Raw genomic sequence first — 22326 nt, 5'->3', positions numbered from 1 at the left:
TTTCTATGGCAATGAACGGAGCCGTCTACGGCGCGCAGCCGGGGCCAAACAGGACTGGAGGCGAAATGGCCGTTCTGTGTGCGCATGCTCCATGCGCACCAGAGAAAGGGCAGCCGGCAGGGGGCGTCCCGCGACGCTGAGGGAGGGGGCGTGGGGTCCTGCCCTGCCTGGTGGCCGGGCCCACTTTACAGTTTGCAGACATTTGGCACTGGCTGACACGTTCTAAGGACCTACTAAGTGCCGGACGCTGTGCGAGGCACCCTACGTACCACTTCTCATTTCCTCCTAAACTCCTCTAGAAAGAATGTACATAGTATCACGAAGCCGGGTCTCCAGCCTGGGTCCTGTGCCCAGCACACTTCTCTCTGGCATGTGTAAAATGGCTGTCCGCGCCCGCGTCCGAAACCCGCAAGAAGCGCCTGCAGCGTGAAGCAGTTGAGACCACAGACTGCGAGTCGCAGGCAGGGGCTGACCGCGGGACGGCGAGAGCAGGCCCGACAGCCATCTGCGCGTGCGCAGCCGTCTAGCTCTTCACAACAGGCCGGAAACTGGCCCGGGTCTTCGCGCGCCGGCGGTTGTCCTGGCAACCGTGAACTCTGGCAGCTGGAGCTGTTGTTGTTCCCGGTGGAACAACGGGGGCGGCTCCGGGGTGAGGACCGCGCCCAACATGTGGCCAGATAAGCTGTGATCTAACTTGGGAGTCCTCTCTACTGGGCTGCCACGGTTGGGGATAGGCGACAGCAAGGGCTGGGGAGGTGAAGTGAGCTGAGCCCAGAAGGGTAGGCGAAGACGAGGGACTACCAACCCGTGGGACGCCCTCCGCCCCTGCATTGGTTTTGCCGAAGTAACAGACACATAAAGGCACGGGACCTCAAAGAGAGTCCTGAAATAGATCCACATATACATGGTCATTAGAACAAAGATGGTAAAGCCCTTTAGTGGAGAAAGAATAATCTTTCAGCAAATGGTTTTGGAACAGTTGGAAATGCAAGTAAATGAACCTCCACCCTTGCCTAAGAGTAAAACCTAAAAAAAGATTGGGTTTGGGCTTCCCTGGTGGCGCAGTGGTTGCGAGTCCGTCTGCAGATGTAGGGGCGCGGGTTCGTGCCCCGGTTCGGGAAGATCCCACATGCCGCGCAGCGGCTGGGCCCGTGAGCCATGGCCGCTGAGCCTGCGCGTCCGGAGCCTGCGCGTCCGGAGCCTGTGCTCCGCAGCGGGAGAGGCCACAACGGGGAGAGGCCACAACGGGGAGAGGCCCGCGTACCGCAGGAAAAAAAACCCAAAAAACTATTGGGTTGGCCAAAAAGTTCGTTAATATCGCACATAAAAACCGGAATGAACTTTTTTTCCAACCGAATATAACTTTTCCAGAAGAAAACTTATGGGGAAAACTTTGTGACTGGGTTAAACAAGAGTTCTTAGATATACCAAAAGTGTCATCCTCTAAAAAAATGTTTTTTGATAAATTGCACCTCATCAAAATTTAAAACTGCTCTTCAAGACAGTAAGAACATGAAAAGATAATCCAGAGTCTAGAAAAATAAATTCACAAAACACAACTGATAAAAAGCCTTCTATCCAAAGTACATAACAAACTCTCAAAACTCAGTAAAGAAAACCATGCAATTAGAAAGTAGAGAAAGGAACTTCCCTGGTGGTGCGGTGGTTAAGACTCCAAGCTTCCACTGCAGGTGGTATGGGTTCCATCCCTGGTCCAGGAACTAAGATCCTGCATGCCACATGGCCCAGTCAAAAATTGTTTTAAAAAAATTAAAGACAAGAAAGTAGACAAAAAACTTAAAACAGGTACTTCACAAGGGAAGATATGGCAAATGTCAACAAAAAAATTAATCAATAGTCAATCTAAGAAATGCATAGTTTATGTGGGCCAGCCTGAGGATTATAATCAGGGAGACAGTCTTTCAGAAAGCTCTGAGGATGTTCCAAAGAGGAAAGGGGGAGGCTAGTATGTAGTGATTTTGACTAAGGGGTAGGTGCAGTCAAGCATACATCTTGGTAGAAGGTTACTGCTATTCACGAGGAGCAGATATCTTACTTAATGGTTGTAGTGCTTTTCTAAGTATGGGAAGATGCAAGAAACTGAGTTCATAAAATTTTCTCCTGAAAATATCTGAGAGCTAGTTCTGCCAGTTTTCCCAGAGCACAATGTGCCTCATCCTGATATTGGCCCTGAATTTCTTTCAGGGTGTGTTGTAAATCAGTGACTGTAGTGACTAATGACTCAATTCTTGTAGAATTGGATGGTGAGCAACATTCTTTGTTTTACAATCTCCTCCTTTTCCGTCTTAATTTCTACCAAGGTTTGGGAAGCATTTCATGACCAGTTTGTCCCACGGCTCTAGGAATGCTCATACCCAGGTCAAGCAAGGATTTCATTGATAGGCCACGCGATGTGCTATCACTGGACTGTTAACCGTAGCCAAAAGCCTCTGGACCACCTTGCCTGTCTTTCTAGTCTCTTATGGTCCAGAAAATGGTTCTCTCTTACTGCTTCTTCCCGTATCTAGAGTTACACTATTAATATCATCAATCTTGGAACTTCCCTAGTGGTCCAGTGGTTGGGACTCTGTGCTTTCACCGCCAAGGGCCTGGATTCAGTCCCTGGTCAGGGAACTAAGATCCTGCAAGCCACGCGGTGTGGCCCAAAAATGAAAAAATCTTCAATGTTATAGAACTATATATTTGATCAATTGTTTCAAGTAGCCTAGTCATTTTTATCAGAGGCTCAGTCACACATTCAGTAATACAAGAAACTATAATCTTGCAAAATAGACAGAATACAAGTAACATTAATAAGGTCCTAAGTAGGTATTTAAGCTAAGAACTTCCATTAGGTGTGGCCCAGTATCTCCCCAGATCATCTGACCCAGTGTGTTCTGCACCAATCGCTATCTTTAAGGGAAATGTTATATTGGCATTGCACACAAAGTTCACCAAAGATATCTGCATCATGACCCCTTACAAGATTGAGAAAGGAATGTTATCTTCTAAGGAGTTATATAACTGGCATCAGAAGAAGAAAAATTGAGCTTTATGGTTGAGCATATATTTCTGCTGTTGGGGAGGTCTGGTTAATGCATAATGCAGATACACACTGCACACTACAAGGGAGAGAGGAGGCCCAAATGGGCAGAAAAAAATTTATGTTTAAATCTTCTTGTCTTGCCTTAAAATATGAATTTTATTTCATTACATATAGTAAGCAAAGGAAAAGATGCTCAAGATTATTAGTCATTAGAGAAATGCATATTAAACCACAAGATATCACTACACAATTATTAGAATAGCTAAAACAACAAAAACCCACAAAAACCCTGACAGTGCCAAGGACTTGAAAAGATGTGGAGCAACTTGGGCTTTCATACACTATTGGTGAAAATATGAAACTGTACATCCACTTTGGAAAAACAGTTGGTAGTTTCTTAATAAAGTTAAACATACACAACGTACAGCTCAGCAGTCTCTCTCCCAGGTATTTGCCCAAGAGAAATAAAAACTTATGTTCACACAAAACTTACACATAAATGTTGAGAGCAGCTTTATAATTGCCCCAAACTGGAAACCACTCAAGTGCCCCTCAAGTTAGGAATGGATAAACACATTGTGGTACATTCACACAATGGATTACCACTCAGCAATTTTAAAAAAGCAAAGAGCTAAAATACACACGGACAATGATGAATCTCCAATGTCTTATGCTAACTGGAAGAAGCCAGACTCAAAAGGCTTCGTACAAGGACTTGAGGACACAGTGGGAGAAGGGGAAGCTAGGGCAAAGTGAGAGAGTAGCACTGACATATATACACTACCAGATGTAAAACGGATGGCTAGTGGGAAGCTGCTGCATGCCACAGCGAGATGAGCTCGATGCTTTGTGATGACCTAGAGGAGTGGGACAGGGAGGGTGGGAGGGAGGCTCAAGAGGGAGGGGATATGGGGATATATATATACATTCACTTTGTTGTACAGCAGAAACCAACACAACATTGTAAAGCAATTATACTCCAATAAAGATATTTAAAAAGGGCTTGCCTGGTGGTGCACTGGTTAAGAATCCGCCTGCCAATGCAGAGGACATGGGTTCTAGCCCTGGTCCGGAAAGATCCCATATGCCGCGGAGCACTCAAGCCCGTGCGCCACAGCTACTGAGCCTGCGCTCTAGAGCCCATGCTCCGCAAGAAGAGAAGCCACCGCAATGAGAAGCCCGCGCACCGCAACGAAGAGTAGCCCCCAACGAAGAGTAGCCCCAGCTCGCCGCAACTAGAGAAAGCCCGCACGCAGCAACGAAGACCCAACGCAGCCAAAAATAATAAAATAAATTTATTTTTAAAAAAGGCTTCGTACTGTACGATTCCATTTATGTGACAATCTGAATGAGATGGAAATATAGAGACATAAATCAGTGATTGCCAGGAAGAGTTGGGTGCAAAATAATTTTGGGGGTGATGAAACGGTTCTATATCTTGATTGTGGTGGTAATTACATGACAGTAGCTGTTTGTCAAAACTCATAGATCTGTGCACTAAAAAGGGTGAATTTTACCACATCTAAAATTGTACCTCCTGGGGGTCCAGTGGTTAGGACTGGGCGCTTTCACTGCCCTGTCGAACCTGGGGCCCGGGTTCGATCCCTAGTCGGGGAACTAAGATCTCACAAGACGCGTGGCATGGCAAATAGAATAGAATAAAATAAAATAGTATATCACTAAGCATGACTAAAAACACAAAAGCTTAAAAAAAACTATCCAATGGCTTCCAATCGCTGTTCAAAGAAAACTCAGCCCTCTGAGCTGCGCCTGCTCTGTGCCTCCTCTCCTCCCTTCCCTCCATCTCCCCTCCCTGGCTTCCTGTTGAACACGCCCACCTTCTTCCTGCTTTCTGGTCTTTGCACAAGTAGTTCTCTCTGTCTGGAGTTCTTCAGATCTTTGAGAAGAGGCTTCTCGGACCATCTACACCAAAGCAGACCCTTCCCAGCCCCTCCCTGTCACATCACCTTCTTTTATTTTCTTCGTAGTATGACCTGGAAACATCTCCCTTGCTTCTCTTCTGTGTCTCTGATCTGGACATGTATGCGCCATGGAAACAGATACCTTCTCTGTCCTACTCAACTCTCTCCCCAAGTCTACAATAGTATCTGGCACTACACAGGCTCTCAGAACATACATGCTGAGACTGAATGAGTGAGTCGGAGTACAATGCCTCACCCCAGTGAAGGGAAAGGTCTTTGAGGAAAGGCCACGTCCCCTGCCCTCCTCCCATGCTCTGTGCTGGCTGTGATGCCCAGTTCAGAGCTGACACAACAGGCTGCCTGACGTCCACCAGATCTGGTGTAAGTTAGGGCAAACTGGTGTGCACAGGGCACCCAGTGCCGTCTCTAAAGCAGTCAGCTTTGTGACCCTGGGAAGTTACTCAACCTCTGGGGGACTTAGATTCTTCAATGTCACAGTGGAGGTTGTGATGCCTGACACACACAGTGGAGGCTGTGATGGGCAGACAGCACTTGACATCCACTGTAGCTGGCAGGACATGGAGGGAGCACCGAGCCTCCTCCCTCGGTTTTTACATTTTTTAACAGCTTTTTAACATAAGATAAAATGCACATATTTAAAGTGTGCAATAAGCTTTGACAAGTGTATACACACAAGAAACCATCCCCACAATCAAGATAGAGAAGACATCTGCCACCTGTTTTCCTGTGTCCCACCCCTTTGTAATGTCTACCTCCTGCCACTCCCTCTACCCCAGGCAACCATTCCTCTGCTTTCTGTACACAGGTGTATTTCTCAGGTTTTATATAAATGGGATCACACAACATATTCTCCTTTTTGTCTGGCATCTTTTCCTTGGCATAATTATTTTGAGACTCATCCATGTTGTAGCCTGTATCAGTAATTCATCCCTTTTTACTGCTGAGTTGTATATCCATTGTATAGATATACCACAGTTTATTTACACATCACCCGTTCCTGGGCATTTCCAGTTTGGGGCTAGTACAAATAAAGCTGGTATGAACATTCATGTAGAAATCCTTATAAAGACACATATGCTTTCTTTTCTCTTGAATAAATACCTATGAATGACATAGAGTCATAAGGCAAGTGAATGTTTAACTTTTTTCTTTTTCAATAATTTTTTTAAAAAATTAATTTATTTTATTTATTTTTGGCTGTGTTGGGTCTTCGTTGTGGCATGTGGGTTTTCTCTAGTTGCGGCGAGTAGGGGCTACTCTTCGTTGCGGTGGGCGGGCTTCTCATTGCGGTGGCTTCTCTTATTGCGGAGCACAGGCCGTAGGCGCGTCGGCTTCAGTAGTTGTGGCTTGCAGGCTCTAGGGCGCAGGCTCAGAAGTTGTGGCACACAGGCTTAGCTGCTCCGCAGCATGTGGGATCTTCCCGGACCAGGGCTCGAACCCGTGTCCCCTGCATTGGCAGGCAGATTCTTAACCACTGTGCCACCAGGGAAGCCCTTCAATGGACTTTTGATTTTAGAACATCTTTAGATTTTCAAAGGAGTTTCAAAGATAGTACAGAGTTTCTGTATATTCCATCTCTCCCTCACCCCCACCATTGTTAACATCTTACATTAGTATGGTGCATTTGTCTGATGAACCAATACTGATACATTATTATTAACTAAAGTCCAGATTTCCTCATTTCTAACCTACTGTCCTTTCCCTGTTCTATGATTTGATTCAGGACACAGCATTACATTTAGTAGTCATGTCTTCTTAGGTTTCTCTAGACTGACAGTTTCTCAAACTTTCCTTGTTTTTGATGACCTTGATAGTTTTAAGTGGTGCTGGTTATTTACTTATTTTTATTGTGATAAAATATACATAACAAAATTTGCCCTTATAAGTGTACAATTCAGTAGCATTAAATACATTTGAAATGTTCAACCACCATCTCTATTTAGTTCCAAAATATTTTAATCACCCCAAAAAGAAATGTCACACCAACTAAGCAGTCTCTCCCCATTTCTCCTTCCCCACAACCCCTGGTAATCACTAACCTGTTTTTTGTCACTTTGGATTTATTCATTCTGCATATTTCGTATAAACAGAATCACAAAATATGTGGCATTTTGCATCTGGCTTCTACCACTGAGCATTGTTTCTGAGGTTCATCCATGTTGCCCTGTGTATCAGTACTTCATTCTTTTTACAGCTGAATAATATTTCCCTGTATGGACAGACTACAATTTGTTTATCCATCCATTAGCTGATGGCCTTCTGGGTTGTTTCTACTCTTTGGTTACTATAAATAATGCTGTTATAAATATTTGTGTACAAGTATTTATTTAAGTACCTGTTTTCAACTTTTTTTTTTTTTTTGCAGTACGCGGGCCTCTCACTGTTGTGGCCTCTCCCGTTTCGGGGCACAGGCTCTGGACACGCAGGCTCAGCGGCCATGGCTCATGGGCCTAGCTGCTCCACGGCATCTTCCCAGACCGGGGCACAAACCCGTGTCCCCTGCATTGGCAGGCGGACTCTCAACCACTGCGCCACCAGGGAAGCCCTGTTTTCAACTCTTTTGGGTATATACCTAGGAGTGAAATTGCTAGGTCATATGGTAATTCTATGTTTAACTTGAGGAACTGCCAAGCTGTTCTCCATAGTGGCTGCACCGTTTTCCATTCCCACCAGCAGTGTAGGCAGGTTTCAATTTCTCTACATCCTCATTAACACTTATCTTCTAGGGGGTTGTTTGTTTGTTTGTTTTTTAAAATTATAGCCAGCCTCATGTGTGAGAAGTAGCGTCTCACCGTGGTTTATTTTTTATAATTTTAAAAAATATTTATTTATTTATTTTTGGCTGCATTGGGTCTTTGTTGCTACACGCGGGCTTTCTCTAGTTGTGGCGAGTGGGAGCTGCTCTTCGTTGTAGTGCACGGGTCCCTCATTACGGTGGCTTGTCTTTGTCGCGCAGCACAGGCTCTAGGCAGGTGGGCCTCAGTAGTTGTGGCACTTGGGCTCAGCAGTTGTGGTTCGCGGGCTCGAGAGTGCAGGCTCAGTAGTTGTGGCACATGGGCCTAGTTGCTCCGTGGCATGTGGGATCCTCCTGGACGAGGGCTCGAACCTGTGTCCCCTGCCTTGGCAGGCAGATTCTTAACCACTGCGCCATGAGGGAAGTGCCTCACTGTGGTTTAAATGTGCATTTCTCTAATGACTAAATACGTTGAACGTGTTTTCATTTGCTTGTTGACTCTTTGTATATCTTCTCTGGGGAAATACCTATTCAAGTTCTTCACCCATTTTTAAATTGGGTTGTTTGTCTTTTTGTTGTTGACTTGTAAGAGCTCTTTATGTGTTCTAGATACTACACTCTAAGCAGGTATATGATTTGCAAATGTTTTCTCTCATTCTGTAGGCTGTCTTTTCACTTCTTGACACTGTCTTTTGCAACACAAAAAGTTTTCAACTTTTATGAAGTCAAATTTACCTATTTTTTCTTTTGTTGCTTGTGCTTTTGTTGTCATATCTAAGAATCCATTACCAAATCCATGGTGATGAAGATTTCTTCAAAGAGTTTTCTTTTGAGTTAATTTTTGTATATGGTGTGAGGTAGAGGTCCAGCTTCATTCTTCATTCGTATCTTTTGAACATCTAGTTGTCCCAGCACCATTTGTTGAAGAGACTATTATTTTCCCTATGGAATAGTCTTGGCAATCTGTTGAAAATAAATTGTCCAGAAATGTATGAAATTATTCTGGGCTCTCTATTCTATTCCATTAGTCTGGATGCCTAGCCTTATACCAGTTCCACAGTTACGGTTACTGTAGTATTGTATGCAATAAGTTTTGAAATCGGAAATCTTGAGTCTTCAAACTTTTTAAGATTGTTTTTGGCTTTTAGGCTCCCTTGTAATTCCACATGAATTTTAGGATCAGTTTTCTTGTTTCTGCCTACAAGGCCATTGAGATTTTGATAAGAATTGTGTTGAATCTACAGATCACTTTGGGAAGGATTGTTGTCTTAACAATATTAAGTCTTCAAACCATGAACAGGATCTTTTTCCATTTATTATTTTTTTTTCCCAGCAATGTTTTCTAGTTTTCAGTGTTGGCTTGTACCTCCATGGTTAATTTTATTCCTGTCTTATTCTTTTTGTTCTTTGCTACTGTATAGAAATACAGTTAATTTTGCGTGTTGATCTTGTATTCTGAGACTTTGCTGAATCTTATTAGCTCCGATAGTTTTATTAGCTCAGTTTTTTTTAGTGTGAATTAATTTTTTTCTCTGTATAAGATCATGTCATCTGTGAATAGAGAGAATTGAAGGTTTAACTTTTTAAGAAACTGTTCCCCAAATTGGTGGTACCATTTTACATTCCCCCAGCAATATATGAGAGTTCCGGTTCCTCCAAATCCTTCCTTACACTTGGTGTGATCCCACAGTACCCTATCATCTACTTATGGGAAAATGGACAGAAAAATTAAGGGACCTATCCAATACCACCTTCTCAGTATGCTCAAAGCACTGACCCAGATCTCACCAAGTCTGCATCCCTAAACCTTCATTTTCCATCCATGGATGAGGAAACTGATACCCCAAGCGGTCACCCCTGGGAGTGACTCCTCAGCCTGCAAGAGCTGAATCTGTTTGGCATGCCTGTCCCAAGCCAGAGGGACCAGGGACCTCCCCTAAGGTTCTGCCCCCTTCCCTTGTCCTCCTCCCACCCTGCCCCTGCCCTTGAGCATCATCCTCTCCCAAACTCAGGGATCTGGGAAACCTGGGAGTCTTCCCTGAGACATCACAGAGCTGGTTGCCAAGGGAGACCTGCAGATCCATCCCCTAGGCAGGGGAGAGCACAGCCCTGCTGCGTAGGAGGCCCAGCTGCTCCTCCCCCACCTGGCTGGCCCTCCAGGAAGCCTTGGTCTGTGCGTTCTCTCAGCTGAGCATAAGAGAAGGTGCCAGGCTGAGGGGAGGAGTGGCAGGAGGAGAGATGCCCTCCTGTCCTGACCTGGGCCCAAAGCCACCAGTCCAGGCCATGTGACCCTGGGCACCAGAATGCTCTCTCTAGGGTAGGGGGCAAAAAGTGGTGGCAGAAAGAGCCTGCAGTCCTGAAAGAGATCTTGGTGCCAAGACTCAGGCTTCTCAGCCCTCCCTGTTGGTGGGGAGGGAGAAGGAGTGTTTTGTTGGGTGAGGGAGGTGGGAGACGGGGGGCAGAGCCCATTTGACAGACAGGTAAGCTGAGGCTCCGCAGGCCAGGGGAGGAGCCCATCACATAAGCATGTGACTACACTGTCCCCTCACAGCCTCTGTGGCCCAACAGCCACCAATCTCCTGCTCTCCCCTCCACAGATGCAGTGAGCTGGGCCGGAGGACACACCAGTCACCCTGACATGCCACCCAATATCTACGAGGGGGGGCTGGGGGTCCAGCAGCAGCAGTGTCCCAGTGCCCAGGGAAGCAAGCCCAAGAACTTCTGGTTGCACCACCTCCAGGGCCTGGCTCTCTACCTGCCAGGCCACATGCAGCCTGCCGGCCAGTGTGAGAGCCATTGGCTGGGCCAGCTCATGGCCGGGGGCTGCCTCCCACAACCCGAGGGCACAGTCTGGCCCCTGGACTTACCACAGCGGGCTCTGGGCCCAGGTAAGTCACTACTCAGCCCTTCTGGAAGCTCGACAGCCTGGGAAATACAGGTGAGCACCTGTCCAGGTGATGCAGGGCTGGGGACAGGAGGGGAAGACCCTTGGCAGGGTTGGGCTGGGCACTCAGATGGACCCAGGTGGCCCCTCTCCACTCCCAATCCGCCTGGGTACCTGTCCCAGCTCTACATTTGATGAGGGACCTTGGACTGCTCTCCCCCGCTGGCCAGGCCTCAGTTTCCCCATTTGTAAAATGAGGGGTTCGCGTTAGAGAAGGGTCCTTTCAGTTTGAAACGTGTTTCCCTCTTCCTCTTCCCCTCCCAGGTTTTAAGGAGAACTGCCCCCTCCCCTCCGGTTTTGAAGGATGCCAGGTTCACGGGGGTCATAGGATGGGCTGGCAGCCTCCCCCAGGTCCCTCCAAGTGACTCCTCTCCCCCCGCTTTCCTCAGCTTCCAGTTCCAGCATGGACCCAGCCAAGGGTGCCCCCTCCCAGCCCGGTCCCCCTGAAGGCTTGGGGCTCAGGCCTAAGAGATCCTGGGGGGCCTCAGAGGAATCCACATGTCCCTTGAGCAAGAGAACTCGCTCTGGGGCTCTGGAGAGGCCACAGGGATACAAGTGCCAGGGCTGATTCTCCCAGCTCAGGACAGGAGGGGAAAGGATGACCCAGGAGGAGGAGGAGGACACAGGTCCAGGGGGAAGGGCTCAGCCCCCACCAGTAGCATCCCCACACTGAGATGCCTGGGCAGCTGCCTAGCACCAGAGCCTAGGCCAGTCTCTGGAAAACTCAAGGGTGGAAGGAGGAGGAGGTCCTGCGGGAGGGACAGAAAGAAGCCTGGGCGTACCCTTGCAGCCCGCTCCAACTCAAGTTGGCCACTTGTACCTGGGAGGCTGGGCGGAATGGAGAGTTGGGCTCCCGAGAGATTGGGGAGCCTACAGGTCTAATCTCAATAAAAGCCAAGGCCTGCACCTTCCGTCCCTGGGTCTGTCTGTCATCAGGCCAATTCAGCCAGAGAAATGGCCCCTCGGCACCTGTGTTCTGAGAGCAGAGTTCCATGTCGATCCTGGGGGAATCCGAGGTGCTCCCACCCTTAGTTGAGGAGGGAGCCGTCCTCCTCTGGGCGGGACTCTGGACAGGCTTCCTGGGTGGGCAGGGTCTCAGCAGGCCTAAGAGCAGGGCTTGGTGTTCTGGGTGGAGAGGGCAGAGGACAGAGAAAGTTAGGCCAAGTTTAGGGAGGGTGTCGGGAGGAGAGCAAGTTCCCAACCTGGGCAGAGACGTTGGCCCTGACTCCACGCCGCCCCTCATTGAGGCCTTGGTTGAGTTCACCCTCTCTGGAGAACCCTGGCTGCCCTGACCCTCCGGGCAGAATGGGCATAGCCCTTCTCCCAGCTGGGCTAGACTCCAGGCACCCAGGCATGGGCTCCTCTGTATCAGGAGGTCTTAACCCCAGCCCTGTTGACATTTGCGGCTATGCCATTCTTTGTTTCAGGGGCTGTTCTGTGAGTTGCAGGATGTTTAGCAGCGACCCTGGCCTCCACTCACTAGATTCTAGTAGTGCCCTCTGCCCAGTGTGGCAACAAAAAACATCTCCGGAGAATCTGATGTCCCCTGGGGGGCAGAATCTCTTGGGCTGAGACCCCCTGCTCTACATCACTGGGCCTCAGCCTGTGGGGACAGATGGGAGAACCTGGGTTTGCCTCAGTGACCCTCACCATTTGGCTGATTTCCTGTTGTGGCAGGCAAGGGCTGACCTACCCTCTCACAGGCTTCTGTCAGATCACACATGATGCTGTCAAGGACATTCTGGACACCAGGACAGCTGGGCTCCTTCCAGACGTGGGGAAAAGCTCCCTCAGGCCCCTGCCCTGCTCCTGTACCCTGGTACAGCAGATTCTAGAGACTTTGGTCCCTGGGTGTTTTTCAGGTTGTTGTAAGTGTGCATGCGGCCCTGGGTGGTAGCAGCTCCTAGTCCGGGCCACCAGCCTCAAGCCCTGTCCCATAGGGAGGGCCATCGTGGGGAGGCCCAGCCCTCAGGGAGCAGCGCACCCACGCTTTGGAGGGGTCCACACCTGGGCTGGGGTCTCAGGCCCACAGTTCACAGCTGTGTGGCTCTTGAGCAACTCCCAGCCCCTCAACCAGTCATTTGTCTAAGAGGGTGACAGGCACGACCTCCTGCCCCCAGGGTGGCCAGAGGCTCCAAGAAGTTGGTGGAAGGACCTGGTCCCAGGCTTGGCCCAGCCAGGGGCTGGGACCTGCTGCCCCCTCTGCCCCCCACCTAAGGCTCCTGTGGTGGGGTGCCCTGGGCAGGGCCCCTGCCTGACCACTGCACTGTCACCAGCTCTAGAACCTCTTCCAGGGCTGCATTCCTTGGCAGGGCAAGGTACAGTTATGATCGTAAAAGACAATCGCCCTTTGAGCTGTAAGCCGTCCTTGGGACTTGCCAGGGGACAGGCAGCTCCTGGGCGGCCCTCAGCCACGGGGCAGGTCCACAGGCACAGGGCCTGCAAAGACAGGATGTGACCAATTAAAGTCTATTTATTTGTTTGTAATAAGACAAAACATTATAATCCGTTCAACACTGGGCTGGACACTGCAGTGATAAGGAGGCGGGGAGGGAGGGGCAGGGCAAAGCCTCTGAGCTCAATTACGAATGTACAAGGTAGAACCTTCTGGAAGACTCTTCCCTTACCCTGAGGGGCAGAAATAAAAATCACATGATCATCATTGATTCAGATTAGAGAGGACACTCAGCTGGGCCTCAGCATGAAACCAGTGTCAGCGTGGAGGTGGGGAGTGGGGGGAGATGGAGTGCCCTTCCTGCCCAGGATCCACCGGTGAGGCTGCAGGAGCCCCGGGCCGGGAAGTTCTGAGGGAGGGAAGGACACGGTCACGGAGCCCCCACCTGGGGTGTTCCTGTCTCTTGCTCTCGTCCGGCGTGAGACTCTGTGCCATCCCCTCTGCTCCGGAGGGGCAGGCCAGGCAGCGAGCAGCTCTAGGGGCCCTGGCAGAAGGGGCGCCAGGAGCACGTGCCGTCCACGCGCACACTTCCAGGCGCTGTCTCTGCCCCAGAGGTGGAGGGACCACAAGGCAAGTGACTGTCCCCAGCCCCAAAGGCCGGGTCTCACTTGGTCATTGCGGTGCTCAGCTTCGTCCTGTCTGCATCTGGCCAGGCCTCGGAGCTGCTGCTTGTGGGGCTGGGGGGTTGGGGGAGAGGACCCCCAGGCCCTCAGCGGCGCCTGTCCTCAGCCCGGCTCCCTGCGGCAGCTCAGCTGAATGGCACATCCACCATCTGACAGGCGGTTCCAATCGCTCGGGACAGAATGAAGCAGCCCGTGGGAAGAGGCTGCGGGAGGACTCAGCCTCCTAGTGGGGATGTCGGCACCTGTCTCGTTATCCGCCCGCACATGTGGGGAGCGAAGCCCCAGAGCTCAGTGTGTGGGTGAGAAGCCTCCCCAGCTATGCCCAGCAAGTATCAGCCCCGGGTGGAGACACCGGGGCTGCTCCCCACCCCCCGGGCTTCTGGGTGCTGGTTCTGGACCAGGGGCTGGCCTTCCCGTTATTTCGACCCCTCATTGTTCAGAGGCTCCTGTGTCTTTAGGGTCAAGTCTGTCCGTAACACTTGGGTTCCTCCCTCCCAGAAGTTTATTCCAACTTTGGAGGAAGGAGCTGGAAGGATCGGGCAGCGGAGGGGAAGAGGCCGGTGAGGGGCATGGGGAAGGAAGCCCTTTCCCATGCCCTTGCTCCCAGGGCAGCAGAAGAAACAGACCACAGTGAACGCTGCCACCCCCAGGTGCCCGTGGGGCTGGAGCACGTGTGTGGGCCCGGCCAGGGCTCAGCAGAAGTGAAGGTTTCCAGATTGGGAAGGAGGGCTGGAGGAGCCTGTGGGATAGACAAGAGGGGAGCAGGGGTGAAGGCTTCAGCAGAAACACTCTGCTTCCCTCCCCTCCCCAGGGGCCCAGCCTAGGAGCCCAAAGCTGGGCCCCTGGCGCTCCTGAAGTGTGAGCCCTCCTCCAGGTCCAGAGTCCCTTCCAGTGACCACTGGCTCTCCTCGGTCCCAGCACAAACCACAGTACTGACGGGGGTGCCAGCCCAGGAGGCCATGGAGCCCTGCCGCCTGGGCTTGGCCCACGTCACAATCCGCTCTAGGCCGTGTCCATGCACAAGGGGTAGACCTTGGAGTCCCCATGGCGCCTTCTAGCTCTGCCATTCCCTGAGGTCTGGGAGACCAGCTCCCCATGGTGCTCAGAAGCGGCCGCGTCTAAGCAGAGCTCTCATCTAGGTGCCCACCACAGGGCAAGGCTGCTGCTGTTAAAGCCGCCATCTACAGTGAAGCACCACCAGGGACACAGCAGCACTGATAACCCCTGGGAAGGGGAAGCTGAGTGTCTGAGGACAGGAGTAGAAGGGGCTTGATCTTTTGGTAACTTTTCAATTTTTGAACCATGTGAATGCATTATTTTTTAAAAAGTAGTTCAGGTAGTGAAAAGATAAAGCTCTGGCCAGGGCTCAAGAGCTCTGCTTTCCCTCCTGAAGTTTCTGAGAGACGTTCGGGAACTATCTCGGCCCCAGGCTATGCTTCCCAACACCCTGAGCAGCAGATGCCCATCCAGGGCCTCCTGTTTTCATTGCTGAAAGCACCGCCTCCATTTCCCCAACCATGAGCCCACTGGGCTCTGTTCCCCTTTCTGCACCCCCTGCTCTGGTGTACCTGGGGGAGACCGGGCACGCCCCTGGACTCTCTTCTCCCGAGCCCACGTAGCACCGGGCCTGCAGGTGGGGCAGGCCGACAGGCCCGGCAGGTGCCCACCGGCTCCTCTGCAGAGGACAGCAGAAGTCAGATGGCCGGGAAGGTGGTTTCTACAGGGTGCCGAGGGGTGGGGCCTGGCAGAGACTGCCCGGCTGGCGTCACATGGTCCGGCTGTACTCGATGCCGCCCTTGGTGGAGATGCTTGACCACGGCAGGAAGCTGCAGAGCAGGCTGTGGGCCTGGCGGTAGATCCTGTGCGGGATGGAACAGGGGCTCAGGTTTGCTAGCGCAGAGCCCAGGTGCTGGATGTAGTCCGTGCCGCTCTGTTAAGGAAGATTCCGACTCGCCTGCCCAACTGCCCCGGGGTGGCACTGTCAGCACAGTGACCATGGGGGCTGCATGCAGACAGCACGCCACTCTTGCAGGAGGCCAAGAGCCTGCTCAGTCTCTGCAAGGCTGGAAAGCCTCATCAGATGGAGGGGACTCTGCTGCAGAAAATAATGCAGGGCAGAGCCTGGGTACAAGGGACCGTCTGGGTGAGGCCCCAGGCACCTGGACACCCAGACAAGGGCTGGACAGGACTGGGTGCTGGGGGAAGGGTCTGGAAGAGCAAGTGTTCCTAGTTCGCCCCTACGCTCAGTCCTCAGACTGGCAGGGCCCTGTCCCTGTGACGAGGAGGGGTCAGCAGTCCTGACCCCGTGGACACCCACAGAGACCCATCTTCACAGGAGCTAGGCCTGCAGGCTTTTGGGCCACCCTTGTCTTTCTTGTTTATTTCCCTGTGAAATGGATAAATCCTGGACTCATTCATTTAACTTCTCTCTCTCACATACACACAGTATTTTGGGGGTCACACCCTATGACTATCAGGAAGTCTCCTGGCCTCCACCGAACCTGTCAAGGGGCAGAGAGAGTTAAAGAGGAGGAAGCAGGGCACGGACACACCTCTGGGTCACGCACCCAGCAAAGAAGGTTTGAACCCAAGTGTTCAAAAACAGCAAACAGTTCGTTTCACCTCACTTGCTTGTCTTCTCCCCCACCAGCACACAGCCCCATGAGAGCAGGGGCTTCTGGCTGTTTCGTTCACTGTTGTGTCCCCCACGCACCTGGAACAGGAGGCTCTCATTCGATACTTGATGGATGGATGGATCTTGGGCCAGGAGGCTGAACACCCTCCCCTCACACCAGTCTAACGTCCAGCGAGCGCCGAGTGCCAGAGCTGGCCTGCTTTCCCAATGTCCACACCCAGACCGTCATTTCCCAAGATGTGCCGGCCAGACCCGCCCACAACAACATCTGGTCCTGTGAGCTTGGCCTTGTGATCCACAAGGCAAACTTGTGATCCACGTGAAGGGAAACACAGCTCCAGCTGGCGCACGGGCCCTGCTAGGAAACCACAATACCTCACCCCCGAAAGAGAAAGGATATAGGATGGTCCAGGGAGGGTGGCCACCGTTGATGTAGAGGACATAGGTGAAGCCATCTTTGAGGACCCCTCGGATGGAATAGTAATAGGGGAGATAGTGATGCTGCTTGAAGTCTCTGTTTTCGTAGAAGTTTATAGCCGTATTGTTGGTAGTGAGGACGTGCAGGTAGATGGCTTTGCAGTGGTCCTGGGCGGTGGTTGATATGTGATCCTTTAAACTCTCAAGTAATAGGGAACCTGCGGAGGAAGAGGCGCAGGGCAAGTGGGAAGGAAGCGTGAGGCACACAAGGAAGTCATCTTTGCAGAGGTCTCTACAGATCTCTCTGCTTTTGGACCGAAGACCGACCTCCCATAACCAACCACTATAGAAGTCCCTAACATGGCCCGATGGGGCTTGTCACCTGAGGCCCTCAGGCATCCAGGACTGCGGATGCCAGCCTGCTAGTTCCCTCCCAGGGGCTGAACCCACAACAGAGACTCACTGATCTTTTTAGACAATGAAGTGTAAACCTGAGCCCAGGAAAATGTGGAACGGACACAAATGAAGACTCTGCTACTCACTGGCTGTGTGGCTGAGTGGGATGGGAATTTGGAGTCATGTGGGCAGCCCAGCACCCCAGGTGTGGCGGGCACCCGATAAATGGTGGCTGGCACTATTTTTCAATTATGTTTTCTACTCTTAATCAAGAATACCTTGGGTCTCTGTCATACAGAGTGAAGTAAGTCAGAAAGAGAAAAACGAATACCATATGCTAAAGCACATATATGGAATCTAGAAAAACGGTACTGATGAACCTAGTGGCAGGGCAGGAATAAAGACACAGACGTAGAGAACGGACTTGAGGACACAGCGGGGAAGGGGAAGCTGGGACGAAGTGAGAGAGTAGCGTTGACATATATACACTACCAAATGTAAAATGGATGCCTAGTGGGAAGCTGCTGCATAGCACAGGGAGATCAGCTCGATGCTTTGCGACGACCTAGAGGGGTGGGATAGGGAGGGTGGGAGGGAGGCTCAAGAGGGAGGGGATATGGGGATATATGTATACTTAGAGCTGATTCACTTTGTTGTACGATAGAAATTAACACAACATTGTAAAGCAATCATACTCCAATAAAGATACTAAAAAATATATATATCTTGGGATCAGACATAAGCTGTGTGTGTGGCGAGAGGCACGATAAGAGGTGCCCATTCCCAAATGAGGACATTCGGGAGCAGTTATTAATCTGATCTTGTCAGATTTGGGAAGGAGGCCATGGCAGAAAGACCTGGTGTTGTATGGAAAGAAGACAAGCTGAAGGCCAAGGGAGTGGGTGGGTCCATGGGTCTTGTTGGAAGGGGAGGAAGGATGAAGGTCTGGCCCCAAACAGAGGGACAGGGATGGAGGAAGAGACTGAGGGGTACTTATGAGAGACAATCGTCAGAACGGGGCGGGGGGGGGCGAGTTGGCGATGGTGGTTTAGCTCTGCCACTCTTACCTATGCCGTGCTTTCTGAATTCCTTCACTACTCCCAGGCTTAGGATGTACGCAACCTGTGTGTCAACAGAGAAACTGGAGGCTAGAATATCTCCATCCTAAAGAGAAAGTCAGAAACAGTCAGGTCAGCAGTGGAGGCCCCGGTCCCACTGCAGGACACAGCTCACTTGCCAACTTCCCAGCCATGACACCTGGGGGGACACTGGGGCAGAGGGAACAGAAGACAATAGAGGGTCACCTCCACCCCCATGGAAACGAGAGGGTGTGGGCCCTTCTGCGAGAAACTGCAGATATAAGAGCACACAAAAAAATCACTTCTCTTGGGGTAGGTGGTAGACCAGACAAGGAGGGTCAGGGATGCCAGACGAGTGAAGTCATGGCGGGAAGAAGGAACCGCTCAGCGGGCCCTCAGCATGTGACAGTCCACCTGCCAAGAGACAAGACAGCCCAAGAGAGTGTGAATGTTTTAACTAGGGATCCTACACAGCCCCAGGTGGTCTCGCAGTAAAGGGGGAGGCGGGGGGTAGGGTGGGCAGTGGTGCCCTCCACCACCCTCCGCTGCCAAGGCCAGGCCAAGTGACACACTGCCCCATGTGGGTCTCTTGGTTCCGGAGATGCAATTCTGGACCAGGAGTGTCATGAATCCGACCAGCACAAGGTTCTTTTGTTCTTCTACCTCACAAAGAACTAGAAGGATCTGCCATGTGTATGGTTTTCTCTCCCCCACTGAAAAGGACACTTGGTGACTTGGCCTTTGTGTCCCGTCCACTGCTGAGTGGCTCCCACATGCTGGGAGTGGGCCGGCTCCCCACTCCCCACCCCATCCTCCACACCACAGTTAGCCTGGACACAGGTGGGCTTGCCATCCGTCTCAGGGAGGTAAGCATCCTTCCTGCTCTTGTGACTCGAAGCCCGCAGAAAGGCCAGTGTACCGTTTACCCGCCTCCCTACTTCAGAACGGCTGTCATTGTGAAGCCTGTGGTCGTGTTACTTAATGCATATACGACTGTGTCACGACCACACAGAAAAAAACCAACCAGGTACGAATCTCACATGCTGTCTGGGCTCCCAAGAGAAAGGGCCACGGAGCAGGCAGCGTGACTGTGTCACAAGGCCCCACAGTCCTGTCCAGAGGCACTGACTGCCAAGTCATTGCCGCATACACCCACCTCCTTGTGTATCTTGGTCCTACTTTTTATTTCAGCTACGATCATTCCCACAATGGCGCCCCTGTAGGTTGCGGCAAGGGAAAAGAACTTCTTGTTGGAGGTGATATCACGATACCATGAGTCTGGGTACCTGAAGAGGAGACAAACTCAGATGAACCGGCCAGGTCAAGTCCAACCCCCGTCGTGCTTCAGAGAGTTGAACCACAGGGGACCCTAGGCTGCTCTGTCCACCACTCAGGGTTGACAAGGGGTCTGCCCATCGCTCAGTCTCCACCGAAGTGTATCACTCTCAGAGTATCATCTTCTGAAAGCGGTTATCTGTCTGGACAGGACTGGAAATTTGATAGGAAAATGATCTTACAAGACACAGAGACAAGAGGGGAAAAACCTCTGATGATGCTGTCCCCTCGAGAGCAGTGCCTCGGGGGGCAGGTGGATGAGTTAAGATTGATGACCCCCTCAGCCCGTGGACACCTGGGTGATTTCCAAGAACTCTGTGAGACTTTTTCAAGACTGGGGGAAGTGGTGTGGGGAGAACCAGGTTCGCTGCAGAGTGGCATTTGAGTTTCAGGGACAGGGCCTCAAGGGCAAGGTGTATCCAGTGTCACTGAGGCTGCTCACCAAGTGCCGTCCGAGGGGAGCAGGGAACAGAACCGTGATGCAGTGATGAAAAGGCAGACTCAGCCACAGCCAAGGAGGCTCAGTCGGGAGGGTGTATGGGTTTGTTTCCTAACGGACACAGCAGGTTAGCCCAGGATGCCTTTCATGAGACCAAGAGCTGGAGGAGGGTCTCAGACCCTCCTGGCGACACAGAGAGGTGCTCTACTAGGGTCTGCACTGTAGAGGCCACCGCCCGCCCACTGGAAGGTTCCACAGAACCTGAGCATCACCCAGGCTCCTCTCCTGGTCCTCATCACACTCCCGCCTTCTGACCCCAGCAGTGCCGGGTGGCGCGGCAGCCAGGAGGGGAGCTGCCACCACATGGTCTGATGGGACTGAAGTTCTCTCCCTCATCTTTGGAACCTGAGGCCTCAGGCCCAGGAAGCTGCAAGGAGAGGCAAGCAGGTCGGGCTCCTCAGAGGCACAGACGCTCTGGCCGGTGAGGCTCTACCTGCCCCAGGTGACCCTCAGCAGGGTCTAACCTCGGACTTACTGGATTACTTTCCAGTGGTGGGACTGCTGGGATGACATTTATTTTCTAACCTATGAAGCCGCCGCTAACCCGTGGCCCCAGAAGGTGACAATTCACATTCCCATCGGGGACGTAAGGGAAACCCTCCCTTCCTGCCGGCAGTAGGTTAAACATGTCTGAGGCTAAAGCTCACGGAAATGCGATGACTGGTAGGATCTTGTTTATTTTTAATTTTTAAAAGTTTGCACTATTTTTCTCACTACAAGCTCTATGTGCATATTACAGAAAAATGTAGGAAATACAGACAAGTAAAACCAGAAAAACTTGTAGATGTTAATCATCCACCCACCCGAACTACCGAACACACTTGCTACAAGGTACATATCCTCCTAAGCTTTTATCTTGTATGTGTTTTTAAATAAAATGGGGATTGTAGTACATACTGCTTTCTAGTCTGCTTTTTCCACTTAATATCTCGTAAAAAAAACCTCTCCTTGTCAACATATATACCTCTAGGACAGGTTTTCTTTTCGCCCGGCAGAATAACATTATACTTTTGCATACACATACCCCGATGTAGGTAACCAATTCCTTTCTGTTAAGATACTTAAGTAGCTTCTCAATTTTCTGAATATTATAAGTAGCACTGCATGGAACATCTTTGTAACTAAAGATTCTCAGCCAAGCCCTTTCAGGGATCTCTAGGAACACAATGAGGTGCAAAGAGCCTGGTGGTAGTCAGGCAGCAGGGCCCGGGGCCCCGACAGGCGAGGTCACTCTGGGCCACCATGGCGCCTTCACAGCAAGCCTTTCAGCTTTGGCACCCGCAGCTCTGCGCACATCCCCCCCGCCACTCCCCATCCCCCAAGCCACAGCTGGGGACACTGCTCAACTTACTCGATGGGGAACCAGTCGCCGCACAGGTGCTTCACGGTGTCTATGTCATCGTGGCAGAGGAGACGCAGGCTGACCTCGCTGAGGGAGCTGGATGGCACCACCTCTGTCATTCACACCTGCAGGGAGGGAGGTGTCAGGAGGGCGGCCGCACCCACGCTGCTGCCTCCTCCTCCTCCTCCTCATATAACCTGTGAGGCAAGCAAGGTGGGAAAGCTCGCACTGTCCCCCTGATGGAGTGTTCCTCCCCTCACAACACTCCCTGCACTAGGCATCACAGGCACACCCCCACCTCCGCCGTCCCTGCAGGGCAGGAAACCAAGGATCGGGAAGGCCTGGGAGGATGGGGACCCAGGGTCCCCTCGCTGCTCACATGGGATACTCCTGAGCCCCACAGAGGGCAGCCCACCTCTGGTCTGTGTTCTCTCTTCTCTTGGCCCCTCTGAGCTGCCCGCTGAGCGCCCACACCAGCCCTAGTTCTGCCCAGAGGTTCTCACGTCTCTCTCACACCTGCTGTTTTTCCACTGGGGAGACACACGGCCCTGCCAGCCCCGCCTCCTCCCAGCCTGGGCCAGTGGCTGCCAACAAACGACCCAGGGCTCAGCAGCCCCAGAGACCTGCTGGATTTAGAGTGGCACTTGCTGGGTGGGCCATTTCTCCTTCCCTATGTGCGCACAGAAGGACTTCAAGACATGCCAAAAGTTCAAGACAGGCCATGAGTAGCAACGATTAAATCAGGAAGCTACATTCAGTCCAGGCAGGAAGGCCACGGGTGGACTCTGACAAAGCACCTGCACCCCCAGGACTCAGCGATCGCCAAGGAAAAGCCTAACCTCGCACTCTTGAGATCCTGCAGTCCCACGTCCCCCAAG

The 22326-nt window shown here is 51.5% G+C and overlaps 2 protein-coding genes across 3 annotated transcripts; one reads left to right on the top strand and one right to left on the bottom strand.

Moving 5' to 3' along the window:
* Positions 1 to 11: 11 nt before the first annotated feature.
* On the top strand, positions 12 to 11235 carry LOC307063023 (uncharacterized protein C16orf90 homolog; the record flags this gene model as incomplete). Its single annotated transcript, XM_079718989.1, is given in 7 exon segments — positions 12 to 76; positions 541 to 649; positions 9884 to 9926; positions 10321 to 10612; positions 10614 to 10640; positions 10642 to 10661; positions 11057 to 11235. Coding segments are annotated over 7 exon segments (735 nt in total).
* A 4275-nt stretch (positions 11236 to 15510) lies between these two features.
* On the bottom strand, positions 15511 to 21567 carry NAA60 (N-alpha-acetyltransferase 60, NatF catalytic subunit; the record flags this gene model as incomplete). Of its 2 annotated transcripts, XM_079719691.1 has the most annotated exons (5): positions 15511 to 15666; positions 16780 to 17015; positions 18261 to 18357; positions 19429 to 19558; positions 21458 to 21567. In XM_079719691.1, the coding sequence occupies 5 exons, from the start codon at positions 21565 to 21567 to the stop codon at positions 15511 to 15513; spliced, it is 729 nt and encodes a 242-aa protein (XP_079575817.1). The 2 variants fall into 2 exon arrangements, with proteins under 2 accessions (XP_079575817.1, XP_079575818.1); XM_079719692.1 differs by lacking the exons at positions 16780 to 17015; positions 18261 to 18357 and having other exon boundaries at positions 15511 to 15675.
* Between the last annotated feature and the right edge of the window lie 759 nt (positions 21568 to 22326).

This window comes from Hyperoodon ampullatus (genome assembly GCF_949752795.1).
Source record: "Hyperoodon ampullatus genome assembly, chromosome: 14".
Lineage (NCBI taxonomy): Eukaryota > Metazoa > Chordata > Mammalia > Artiodactyla > Ziphiidae > Hyperoodon > Hyperoodon ampullatus.
The sequence above is the reverse complement of the archived record's forward strand: the minus strand, read 5'-3'. Positions and strand labels throughout refer to the sequence as shown.